The sequence below is a fragment of the Neofelis nebulosa genome, chromosome 4 (assembly GCF_028018385.1).
Source record: "Neofelis nebulosa isolate mNeoNeb1 chromosome 4, mNeoNeb1.pri, whole genome shotgun sequence".
Classification (NCBI taxonomy): domain Eukaryota; kingdom Metazoa; phylum Chordata; class Mammalia; order Carnivora; family Felidae; genus Neofelis; species Neofelis nebulosa.
Window position 1 is genome coordinate 52,476,148 of NC_080785.1, and position 13,746 is coordinate 52,489,893.

At 39.8% G+C, this 13,746-nt stretch overlaps 1 protein-coding gene across 2 annotated transcripts in view; it reads left to right on the forward strand.

The window, feature by feature from the left end:
• The first annotated feature begins 382 nt into the window (after positions 1-382).
• SPMIP4 (sperm microtubule inner protein 4) overlaps positions 383-13,746 on the forward strand; it is a 43,447-nt gene continuing 30,083 nt past the window's right edge. The window contains exons 1-3 of one of the 2 annotated variants that reach the window (XM_058724793.1): positions 383-680; positions 1,344-1,494; positions 12,263-12,439. In XM_058724793.1, the coding sequence (XP_058580776.1) occupies positions 1,361-1,494; positions 12,263-12,439 (311 nt within the window). In that variant the 5' untranslated portion in view covers positions 383-680; positions 1,344-1,360. Of the gene's footprint in view, positions 681-1,343; positions 1,495-12,262; positions 12,440-13,746 lie in introns of those variants that run through there. The other variant, XM_058724794.1, reaches the window with a different exon arrangement.

Here is a 13,746-nt window from a genome sequence, read left to right on the forward strand (position 1 = left end):
CAAGTGTCCCACAGGGCACAACTCCGGAGCACGCGTGCAGAGTCCAGCGAAGCCACCTTCAAAGCGGCCGCAGCCCCCCATTCCAGCAATAGGAGGCGGAGGGGGAAGATGGGCAGGATGCTCTCGCCTCACCAGGGTGTCCTGCCCTCCATTCCGGCGCTGAGCCCGTCCTCCGCCCAGTCCACACTGGTAATGCTAGGGCCGGAGAAAAACCCTAGGACAAGCAGACCAAGTAGAACCCGATCTTCCACCAGAGGACGCCTGGGGGCGGGGCGAGATGTGGGGGCGGGGCCGAGGGACTGGAGCCCCGGAAGAGCCCCTTTCGCCTCTAGACTGGGCCTCTTGTCCTCTCTCTACACTTCCAGTCCCGTTTCGGATTACTACCAGTCGCAAGGCTCCTAGGCTGGCTTCCTGCGAAAACTCTAATAGCCTCCTGCCCCTCCGCAAGAATGCATTACCTAGTGCCACGGTCACGGTTGCCGTCATAGGCACCCTCAACCCCACCCCTGGCCTGCCCGCGGTCCCTCTCTCTCCCCATCCGCACCTGCCCGTAACCAGCAAACTCCCTGGGCCCGCAGGTGTGGACAACGGCGGGATTCCACGCCCCGCAGAGGCCCACCAGCTCTGGGGAGGGCAAGGGGAGACGTGATCCGGGGCCGCCCCCCAGGCTGATGTCCCAGGTGCGTCCGAACCCCTGAGTCAACGCTAGGCAGGACGCTAATGGCCTGGGAGGCCCGCGGTGCTAGCCGGGGCGCCTCCTTGGCTTCCCCGTCCAAGTCCGAGGGAAGGAGCGGGATTCTAACCCTTTGGGGTCCTGCTGCAACACTGCTTCTCCACCTCTCTGCAAAGCTCTTCCCTCATTCCGGATCCCTGAAACCTTTAGAAGCACAGCTGCTGATTCTGCTGTGTGATTCTGCCTGCTTTTAAGAAATATTATGGGGATGGGGTGGGGGGTCAGCTGAGTTTTCTTGAATAGTTATGGTAAACTTTGAGGCAAAAATTTAATCTCAGTCGATGTCCATGGAGGAGTGGCCTTGTATGGTTATGGACCTGTCGTTCAGTAGTGTTTAGATTGTCCTTAAGAACCTCTTCCACTTCCACTTTCAATTTCCCTTGAAATTCACTTCCATAGAATTTAAGTTACTATTTATTACTGATGTGATATATGAGGGTCCACAGATGGTTTCTTGGTGAGGAGGGTAACCCCTGATTTCTATGCAATGTTGAGTTGAACAACTTAGCAGTATAAAGTATGTTTCCTGCCTGCCCTGAGGGAGGGTCAGTGTGATAGTGACCAAGTCAGTTGACTATTGGAACCAACTGTGCCCTTCTTTTCTTTCCAGTCTGTGCCTTTCAAGAAATGGAGGTAATTCATGGCAGGCCCTACTGTTGCAGAGAGCTTGAAGGAGCTGACCTATTGTCAAACACCTTTTACTCTAATGAATTGCACACTCCATTACAAACAGCTACTCGCCCAACTGCCTCCGAGGACAGGTAAAACAAAAACTTTGTAAATAATTACAAAGGGCTTTAATATATTAGTTTATTTTTATATGTGAGAAAAAAAAAAACACTCAGAGGGCTCTTCTGTTTATCACACCTTAGGGATGGCATAACATGACAATTAACTAAACTGTAGTGTCCACATCTGTTAGGAACTTGATCAAAAGTTGGTGTGCAGGGCACCTGGGTGGCTCAGTCGGTTAAGCGTCCGACTTCGGCTCAGGTCACGATCTCACAGTCCGTGAGTTCGAGCCCCGCGTCGGGCTCTGGGCTGATGGCTCGGAGCCTGGAGCCTGCTTCTGATTCTGTGTCTCCCTCTCTCTCTGCCCCTCCCCCGTTCATGCTCTGTCTCTCTCTGTCTCAAAAATAATAAAATAAACATTAAAAAAAAAATTTTAAAGTTGGTGTGCATCTTTACAAGGCAGACATCAATTTCATTCACAACATTCTAAAATTCCAGAATGATCACTTCCTTCATTTGAAAATTAATCTGTTTTGATCAAACTTTTTATTTTACCAGGAGTAGTATAAGAGGTTCCCTATCATCCCCTGACACCATCTGTTCAAAAACACTCCCAGAATCCGTTGTTCAAGGTTGCCATTTAAATCTTTGCTTCACCAAATTTCCTGTAACACACTAATTACAAATTATTATTTAAATTGCATCTAACGTATGTTGATTGATTGCTGTTTATGGACATTGTACCAAATGCTTTGTATACAGCGATTCTTTTAATCCTCACAACAACCCTATGAGATAAGTACTATTATTTTCACCATTTTACATATGAAGCAACAGGTGCAAACAAGTAATTTTCTAAGATCTCAGTGCCAGCTCTCTGTATTGTATTTATTTGAATCATTTTGAGGAAAAAGAAAAAAATCTCAAAACACTTCGATGGTTAAAAAAAAAAAAAGCGCCTGTATGGTTATTTTGTTCAGTTTGGTTTGGTTTTATTTATAATTTCACTTGATCAAATCTCTCGTTTAAGAATTCCTTCTTTAAGAAATCATACAGAAAGCCACCCAGCCTCAGTTTACACTTCCAAAATGGGACATCACTACCACACAGGCAGTCCATCCCAATTTTGAATGCTATTGGTTATCAGATAATTTCTTTCTACTGAGGACATTTTTCCTCCTCATAATTTCTACCTGCTGACCCTGGTTCCTCTCTCCATGCAAAATAAGAATAATCTACCTATCATCTCCATGACAGCAGCCCTTCAAGAGTTCGAAGATCTTTTTGGCTCTGTAAGAGTTCTCTTTGCCAGGCTAAATACTGCTGCTCTGCAGACTTAACTCTTCCTTCTTGAATCTGGGCTTTCACCATCTTGATCAGACTTCCATGGATCTAGTCCAGTTTGTAAACATGCTCTTTATATGAAAAAAGGAGCTTTTCTTTTCCTAATTATAAAACTAACACATTCCTCATAAATAATTTAGAAATCCTGGAAATCCACAAAGAAAACAAGTTTTCCATTTTTCTAACAAAAGGAAAAGCTATGAAATTAAAACAAAAGGAAGAAAACCTCTGTACTTCCTTTATCCAGAATAACCACCGTTAACACCATGATATGTGTCTTCTCCATTTTTTTAACTTAAAGATCATATTTAACATATTTTGTAAACTGACATTTTCACTAAATGAAAAGGAATATTTTCGTATTTGTGGGAAAGAGGACTCAGCTCACTTCTACTAAGTCAGTCCTTGCTACACATGCTCTTCTGTTCCCTGATTCCCCAAAATGGCTGTCGGTCCTAAATTCCTACTCAGCTCCAAGAGTCATCAGAATCGGACGGGCTTCCCTTGAGTCAGAGGAAACTCTTAGCAGATTGTTCATGATCTGAGGATAGACAACTGTCCCTGGCTCAAAAACAGCAACATAAAATTTTATATTTGGTCAAAAGGAATCTGAGTAGGAATTTAAGGCTGTCATATCTGACTGAATTCACTAACAGCATGTATATAAGGCTTGTCACTGAAATTTTTATCTCTTCTACCTAAATGGTCCTATGGTTGGTTAGTAATTGGCCCCAAAACCTTTTCAATAGCATGAAATTTAAGAGAAGCATCTTCGAGGGGTGCCTGGATGGCTCAGCTAGTTAAGTATCCATCCGACTCTTAGTTTTTGCTCAGGTCCTAATGTCAGTGAGTCTGAGTTCTGAATTGCGATGACAGTGAAGAGTCTGCTTGGGATTCTCTTTCTCTCTTTCTCTGCCCCTCCCCTGCTCTCTCTCTCTTTCTCTCTCTCTCAAAATAAATAAACTTAAAAAAAAAAAAAAAAGGAGAGAAGCATCTCTGAGAAAATATTGCTTTTTATTAACTGCCTATAAAATTAAATACAATATATGTTCAGATACCTGCAAACTACAATAAGGTACTCCTTGAAGCAGTAGGTAGGTACAACCATGTTCCTGACTCCTAATAACTAAAATTTGCTTTCCCTTTTATTCCATATGAATTCTTTCCTATCATAGTCCCCAAATGGGAAAGCCAGGATGATCATGCATTCTCAGAACCCCCTTTTTTAACCCCCTCTTAAAAAGCAGCTGGTGGAAACCAATTTGACAATAAATTTCATAAAAAAAAAAAAAAAAAAGCAGCTGGGCAGCATACAGAAGTTCCCTTTTTCTTCTGAACTGCTCTGAAAAGTGTCATCATGGTAACATTGGAACTCTGTCAATGCTGTCATTGGAACTCTGTCAATGCTGAGGCTTACTTCTTCAGAGGAAGTTCAGGGTCTATGGCTCCCAACTCAAACCTCAAGGTATCTCAAAGCAAAACACAACAAAAAGCTCCTGGCCTTTAGGGTTTACCCTTCATAATGATAAGGATGAACATGAGTCCTATCATATGTTAGCTCTCAGCAGTTTAGTTTTCTAAACTTGGATGTACTTAAAGGGATGCCTTTTTAAAATATCATAGTGTATTCTGAACTCTGCAATTTTAACAGCAACACAAAATGACTTCCTCACATCAGTGTACTTTTTCTTTTCAGAATAGTCAGCCTAGCTCCAGTGTTATCCAGCACTGGTATGCAGACAGAACACATCAGAACTACCTGAGCAGCTTTCTAAAAATAGAGAGTCCTGGGCTCTGATGTGAGTCTAGGAAATCTGCATTTTTAGAAGTTTTTCAGCTTACTTGGAGAACCAGTGGGCTAGCAGAAAGCACTGAAAACAGTAAGAAAACCAGGACTATGGTTGTAACTTCCCCACTGACCAAAAGCGAGTTACTCTTCATACTTCAGTTACTTTCTTCACTGGTGTATTTTAGAACAAGCATAGTAGTCACTATTATATATACTCTGACTTGATCTCCTTTAAAAATATTAATAAACAGATGGTATTCTTTTGTATTTCTTCCACTGAAAATTTAAGAATGGCTGATACTGCTATTTAGAATCATGACAGAGGTCTGTCTCCTTTTTCCATTCAGTTGGCATCTCCTTATCTCTAGCAAGTTCTCTAGCTCATTAAGCAAACAAACATCAATTAGAGAAGTGCCTTGAGAATTGCTTAAGATTTCATCATTGGTTCTCATTTTGTTTCTGAATTCATTCCACTGCTTTTAGATTCTTTAACTTTTTTGTTATTGTTACTACTAGTTCTCTGCCAACTAAAAATGAGAAAATGTTTGTTCTGAGCTTCCTTTAATCATTCCTTCCAATAATTACTGGCTAAATTCAGCTCCCCCAAGTAGAATGTAATACTCAAAACTCCACAGTGACTCCAAAGCAAGATGCTAGTTCATCCTTAGGAAACACATCTTTCTCAAAAACAAGTAAACATTTAATTTTATGTGGTCACAGATTGCAGTACTAATCATTTATTATTATTTTCTTTGTTATGGAGACATGTATTATTTAAGTTTTCACATTACTTAATCCTAAAACTTCAATATTTATGTTCCTAGTTCCTTCTATACAATGCTGTCAATATTAAAGCTAAGGGGGGAAATGTGAGACCCTAAAATAAAGGAGAAACAGGACTTATTTTTGCATTTGCCTTCTATTTTAAATGGATTCCTACAACTTACTGGCTTTAGATGGATACCAACCCAAATGATTGATTAACATTTTCTACTGGCTCATCTTCCTAGGACAATGTAATATATGGAGGTCAGATATTGAGAAATTGACTCATCTAATTTAAATATAACTTTTAAAACTTAGATATTAAAGCTTAGGTTGTCATTAATCAAATGTATTTAAATATTTTTCACTTGTCATGTCCTCCAAACCGTGTCTACTGATCATAGCCATAAAGCTGGTGAAAGCCTCAGAGGTCTGAGAGCTGAATACAGCCATCCCTTCGACAGCACCCTAAATCAATGGTCACCTAGATTCTCCTTGACTAGCAAGTGCAGAGATGGGCAAACTTACTCTGTAAAGGGCCAGACAGGAAATACAGGTGGCCATTGAACAGCACAGATTTGAACTGCATGGATTCACTTATTTGCAGATGTTTTTCCAACAAATACAGTATGGTAATATAAATGTATTTTCTTTTCCTTATGATTTTCTTAACACTTTCTCTAGTTCACTTTATTGTAAGAATACAAGACATAATACATATAACATACAAAATATATGTGTCCACATGTGTGTACACTATTACAAAATAGTGTAATCAACTGTTTATGTTATCTGTAAGGTTTTTTGGTCAACAGTAGACTTAATAGTTAGGTTTGGGGGAGTCAAAAGTCATACGCTGATTTTCTTTTTTTTTTTTTTTTTTTAAATTTTTTTTCAACGTTTTTTATTTATTTTTGGGACAGAGAGAGACAGAGCATGAACGGGGGAGGGGCAGAGAGAGAGGGAGACACAGAATCGGAAACAGGCTCCAGGCTCCGAGCCATCAGCCCAGAGCCTGACGCGGGGCTCGAACTCACAGACCGCGAGATCGTGACCTGGCTGAAGTCGGACGCTTAACCGACTGCGCCACCCAGGCGCCCCATACGCTGATTTTCAACTGCATGAGGGGTCAGCACCCCTAATTCCCATGTTATTCAAGGGTCAACTGTACTTTAGGCTTTAAAGTCTCTGTCGAACTACTCAACTCTGCTATGGCCAAAAAAACAGCCATAGACAATAGACAATATATAATGAATGGTTGTGGCTGCATTCCAACAGAATTCTACTGACAAAAACAGGCAGCAGGTTGGATTTGGCCTATAAGCCATGGTTTGCCAACACCTATCTAGTGACTTTATGAGATAAAGCATTCCATTTATAAAAGACAGTGTTAGTTCTTCATTCCATTCAGCAGATATTTACAGGGGATTACATTAAGCCAAGTGCTATACAGGTACAAAGAAGTTCCACAGTCCATACCCCTCTCTCTGAGCCCCTCTCCCGTGTTTCTAATTGGATCCCGCTGCTCAGACAATACAGTCCAAAGGGCTTACAGGGCCCAGAGGCTCTGGTTCTTGTTTTCCTCTTTTGCTTTATCTCTTACCATAGCTCTTCTCTACTGTGCTTCAAATTCCTGAATTCTGTATTATCTCTACTGATTTGGCCCAAAATTCCACTCCCATTTGCTCAGCCCTTAAGATCTGGATAAGTTCCACTCAAATCTTTATACCTTCTGAAAGTCCAAAGCCTTCCTCAAAACTTTACAAATTCCCAGGGTGGGGTGGAGGTGATCATTACTGACTTTCTGACTTTGGTTTTTCCTTTGGTTCCACTTAATACTGCTTCTGTTCAACAACACTTTGACCCAGACGTGAAACACATTCTTCAGTTTCCTCCAAAGACCTCATCCACACAGAGCATTTGTGAGCCTGGTAAACTTCCCTGATCAGTTATAGGTCAAGAGGAAGAATCACATCACACCATACAACACATAACTTAAAGTCCCTTATTAGCTGTAACCTCTGTATTCTTAAAAGTCCCTGAACTCAGTTGTCACTAGGGTTCCTCACTGACTTTTCACCCAAGTGCAGTGTCCAGTCTCCTAATATCTTGATGGCTTCTCCCTTCATCTCCCTGTACTCCACTTACCTCTCATCTTCCTCTCACAAGAGCAAAACATCAAATCCCTCCCACAGCAGAGCAGCTTAGTCAGTCTTAGGTGGCTTGGTATCATACTGACACCCATACTCATAGAGTCCCTACCTCTGTATCAAGTGGCCTAACAAAATATTTTATCAAACAAAACAGATCCTTTCCTAAGAAGGGTTCTAGAGCCAAGGCTGTCAGAAATTTTCAATTCCATAATCTTTTTAAACTCTTAGCCTTTTGACATGTTATTCCCCCACCTAAATGTCTGACTCATTCTTTAGAACTCATTCCCCCAACAGTCTTTCCTCCAAAAAGGAATCTTGTTGGTCCTGCAAGGTACCTGGGGGTATGCTACCTATCCTGGACCACTGAAATCCAAGGTCAGGTGGTGGGCAGATGAAAATTTGGACAGAAGATAATAAGAGAGGTGGCTTACTTCTAATTTAGCTCTAATATGAGATAGTAATCTTTTGGAGCTTATTGTAGAGATGCTCTCCTTTAGATTTCTCACCTGACTGATTTCTGTACTGCTCACCCTACAGCATCCTTAAAACAAAAATGAAATTGGAAACAATTGGCACTGCCTTAAGGGCAAAAGTGGCTCCTGTGCTTTTTTACCTCTCTGTAGCCCTATTTTCCCTTTTTTTTCTTTTTAATTTTTTATTTAAATTCCAGATAGTTAACATATAGTGAGTATTGGTTTCAGGAGTAGAATTCAGTGATTCACCACTTACACACAACATCCAGTGCTCATCACAAGTGCCCTCCTTAGTACCCATCACCTCACCTGTCTAGCCCATCCCTCACCCACCTCCCTCCATCAACCCTCAGTTTGTTCGCTATCTTTAAGAGTCTCTCATGGTTTGTTTCCCTCTCTCTTTTCCCCCCTCCCATATGTTCATGTTTCTTAAATTCTACATGAGTGAAATCATATAGTATTTGTCTCTGACTGACTTATTTCACTTAGCATAATATACTCTAGCTCCATCCATATCATTGCAAATGGTAAGATTTCATTCTTTTTGATGGCTGGGTAATATTCCATCATGTGTGTATGTATGTATATGTATGTATATTTATATATGTATATATATATGTGTGTGTGTCTATATATGTGTGTACACACACACACACACACACACACACACACACACACATACCACATGTTCTTTATCCATTCATCAGTCAATGGACATTTGGGCTCTCTCCATAGTTTAGCTATTGTTGATAGTGCTACTATAAACATCAGGGTACACGTACCCCTTCAAATCTGTATTTTTGTATCCTCTGGGTAAATACATAGTAGTACAATTGCTGGATCATAGGGTAGTTCTGTTTTTGAGGGGCAGGGGCCTCCATACTGTTCTCCAGAATGGCTGCACCAGTTTGTATTCCCACCAACAGTGCAAAAGGGTTCCTCTTTTTCCACATCCTCGCCAACATTTGTTGTTTCCTGAGTTGTTAATTTTAGCTATTCTGACAGGTGTGAGGTGGTATCTCACTGTGGTTTTGATTTGTATTTCCTTGATGATGAGTAATGTTGAGCATCTTTTCATGTGTCTGTTAGCCATCTGGATGTCTTCTTTGGAAAAGTGTCTACTCATGTCTTCTGCCCATTTCTTAACTGAATTATATGTTTTTGGTGTTGCATTTCATAAATTCTTTATAGATTTTGTATACTAACCCTTTATTAGCTATGTCATTTGCAAATATCTTCTCTTGCTCTGCGGGCTGCCTTTTAGTTTTGTTGATTTCCTATTTTCCCTCTTATGGATCTCTGGTATTTCCTATCTTGTTAACAACTAGTCACTTTCAAAAAAGTATTTTTCTTCTTTTCTTTTCAGCATTTTGTTTTGTTTTAGTCTGTCTCCTCCAGGTAAATCAATAAGGTCAGACAGAAATAGATTTTAACTTCTCTAAGAAAATTTAACCCAAACGTGTAATTGATTCCCTTTTTAAGATCTTCATGTCATTGTCTGCTCTCCAGGAAAACCACCTAGACAATAAATATCTGTAGCCCATCATATATTTGCATTATATATTTGCAAGACACTACGCTTTATCTTGGGGATCTTGTGGTGAGTATGGCAGAGTCCTTGTCTACAGTGACTTGTCCTTTTTGCTGTGCTATGGAAACTGTGATGAATCAGTGTTCTTTGTTCTCTACAACATTATACTGTTCATCTCTTGGCAACAGATTACCAGCTTATTATAAAAGGATAAAGCTTTGAAACAGCTAGGTGAAATACATGCATAGGACAAGCTATGTGGAAAGGTACCCAGAACTTCCACGCTCTGTGAGTGCACTACTCTCCCCACATTGCCATGTATTCATCAACCCAGAAGCTCCCTTCTCAGTACTTTTGGTTGTTTTCAGTGGGAATATATTCCAAAAAATCTAGACAGCCATAACTGGAGACTTAAGTCATTAAATCCTTACTAATTAGGAAGCAGATTTTTTGTCACGTACTCTTAGGTGTTTGTGAGGCCTTCTTCTAGGCAGAAGCTTCCATTCTTGTGTCAATGGCTACAGTCCAGGAAACAAATCCATCTCTCTGGCTTCACTCATGCATGCACTCATTCAAAAGACATCCACTGGATATGTTCTATAAAGCATGGTTACAAGAGTGAACTGGTTAGAGTCCTTGCCCTCCACTTCCTTGTTAAGAACGAGCAGGAAGAGCCATGTGAATTACCAGTTTTTAAGGTCAGAAAACCCTACCAGCCAACTTATGAAATTTCCACATCTCCAGCCCACTGAATGGCACAGTTATAAGGGACGAGAAAACTTTAGCATGCATAACAATCATCTAGAGGGCTTATTAAAACAGATTACAGGGGCCCACCTCCAGAAATTGTGATTCCTAGGTCTGAAGCAGAGCCTGAGAATTTGTATTTCTAGCAAGCTTTTAGGGAGATGCTGATGTTTGGTCCATGGTCCACACTTTGAGAACCACTATGAAAGGAGCTCTAGATAAAGCTTAGGAGCAAATGCTTCTGCTCCTTTGCAGGACTCTCCATTTTTAAAAATCAAAAGATAATCCATAGCCAAAACCATTCAATGGGGAAACAATATTCTTTTCAACAAATGGTGCTGGGACAACTGGATAGCCACATGCAAAAAAAAAAAAAAAAAAAAATGAAGCTGTATCCTTATCTCACACCATGTATAAAAATTAACAACAAATCAACATGGATCAAAGACCTAAAGATAAGAGTTAAAACATAAAAACTATTAAAAGAAAATAGGGGTAAATCTTCATGATCCTGGATTTGGCAGCATATTCTTAGATATGACACAAAAGCACAAGAAATAAAAGAAAAATTGATAAGCTGGACTTTATGAATATTAAAAACTTTCGTGCCCCAAAGAACACTATCAAGAAAATAAAAAGACAACATATAGAATAGGAGAAAATACTTGTAAGTCATATATCTGAGAAGGGACTTTATCTACGAGTTTTATACCTCAGTAATAAAAAGAAAGCTCAGGGCCCCTGGGTGGCTCAGTCGGTTAAGCATCCAACTTCGGCTCAGGTCATGATCTTGAGGTTTGTGAGTTCGAGCCCCCATTGGGCTCTGTGCTGACCGCTCGGAGCCTGGAGCTGCTTCAGATTCTGTGTCCCCCTCTCTCTCTGCCCCTCCCCTGCTTGTGCTCTGTGTGTGTCTCTCTCAAAAATAAATAAACGTTAAAAAAAATTAAAAAAAAGAAAAAGAAAGCCCAATTTGAAAATGGCAAAGGACATGAATAATACACATTTCTCCAAAGAACATACATGAAATGGCCAATAAGCACATGAAAAGATGCTCAACATCATTAGTCATTAGGAAAATGCAAATCCAAACCATAAAGAGATACTACTTCACATGCCCTAGGAGGGCTATACAAGAACCTAGAGATGGACAGAAAGTAGATTAGTAGTTGCTTGGGGCTAGGGTGGGGATGGGCAAGTGTGGAAATAAACAATGGCTAAAGGGCACAAGGTTTCTTTTTGAGGTGATGAAAATGCTCTAAAATTACCGTATGATGGTTGTACATATTTGTGAATATACTAAAAACCATTTAATTGTATACTTTAAATGGATGAATTGTATGGTATGTATATTATATCTCAATAAAGATATTTAAAAGAAAGAAGTACATGGAGTACAACTACAAATCACCATCATCATCATCATCATCATCATCATCATCTGTAGGCCCTCAAAAATTTAACCTCATTCCTTCAGCAATTCAAGGATGCCCAAGTAACCAGTGTCTATCATAACGTACCCAACACTGTGAATTCTGTGTTTTAACAATGTAATCTAAAAATAATTTTAAAGCTATAGGAATTTTAGTTGTTTGTCTTAGTGTGTTCGGGCTGCTATAACAAAGTCCTCCCGACTGGGTGGCTTCTTAGAAGCAACATTGATTTCTCACAGTTCTGGTGGCTTGAAGTCCAGGATCACTGCGCCAGCATGGTTGCATTCTGGTAAAAGCCTTCTTCCTGGTTTGTAGCTGGCACCTTTTTGGTGTATCTTCACATGGAGGAAGGGGCTGGCAAGCTCTCTGAGGTCTCTCAAGAGCATGAGTCCCATTCATGAGGGCTCCGCTCTTGACCTAGTCACTGAGTAAAGAGCCCACTTTATACCGTCACACTGGGCATTGGGATTTCAACAGATGAATTTGGGGGACACAAACATTCCGACCATAGCATTCCATAGTATTCCATGCTGAAGTGATTTCAAAAGTATCTCTTTTTTCACAGATATCAGGAATTAAGGGAGTCATTCCAACAATGTAGACTTCCATGGGGTGCTGACAGAGAATATGGTGGGGTAATACCCATTTCACTCCCTGAGGAGCACAGGCCAAAATGTGAACCTCCTCATGTCATGGGCAAAGGACATCAGCATTATGGATTTGGTGGAGAAACCTGGCCAAGGTAAATAAACTTCCTGCTCTTTACATAGAGATCCTTATTTTGCATTTTTCTTTGCTCTTTGTTTCCATTGTGAGTCTTGTTAACTTAAATCTACCTCCAAATTTATTTCTTTTACTATTTATGAAAAGACACAGATGGAAAAACTAATTATATCATTTCTAATTGTGAAATCTGTTAAAAAAAAAAATCTGTTTATGGATGTCTTTGCTATCCTGAGAGATGTTCAATTATTGTGATCAGAAATTTTGATTAATTCCCTTGCTAATCACATTTTATCTAAACTATATGAGAATATTCCAGAGAGATATTAAATTTAAAATGTTTTTGCTTGAGCAAATAGCTGGCCTCATTTGTATACATGTTGTTGATTTTTGGAACTTTTGATTTCTAATTTGTTCATCAATCTGTAGTCATTAGAATCTACTGGGCATTGTTTTCAAGTAATAAAATATTTCAATAATCACTTGTAACTCTTAAAGTCACTCTTTCAGCGACTTTATTCAAAACATATTAAAACTGAAGAGAAAGCAAAAAAAAAATCTGAGCAGCAAATTAAATGTCACATTAACTATTTACTAAAAATATGAAATTTTAAAAAACTATGAAATTTACTCAAAGCACAATCTATCAAACCTTCCCACAGAGCCTACCTACTCCTGCTTTATCCAACAATCCTGCTTACCTGGCTTACTAACAATCTAGCTAACTAGTTTTTTGTTCTAAAGCAGTTTCAAAAAATACATTAGGAAAGACAAGCTGCAGGCAGAAAGAGAAACAATAATGACATGTGGCAGCTAACGACCTTACTGAATAAAAAGCAGACAAATGAAAAGGCCTGTCAGTCCAATGGGAAAGCTGCAAATACTGACATATTACAGATAGCAAGGACCTCAAGGTCATGAATTCATCCAACAGATTTCTTCAAGTCCCCACTCTCATGGAACTTACGTTCTAATATAATATAGAGAGATTTATAATATCGTTGTACAGTAGCCACATTGTTATCTTGGTTTTACAATACATGGAGACCCAGAAGATTCAGTACCTTTCCCTGGATCACACAACTGTGAAGTTGTGGGACAGGGACCGGAGTCCAGATTTACTTGACCCCAAAGACCAAGTTCTTTTCATCTGTCCATTCTGTTCATCATTCACTCCAGCTATTCATTTATTCAGCAGTTTTGAGTATGGCAAGCATTGTTCCAGACTAGGGTTGTATGTATCTCTTTATGGACTCTACGTCTATTGTCCTCAAAATTTACATATTAAAAAAACACACAACAGTCTAAAAGGATCAGAACTGTACT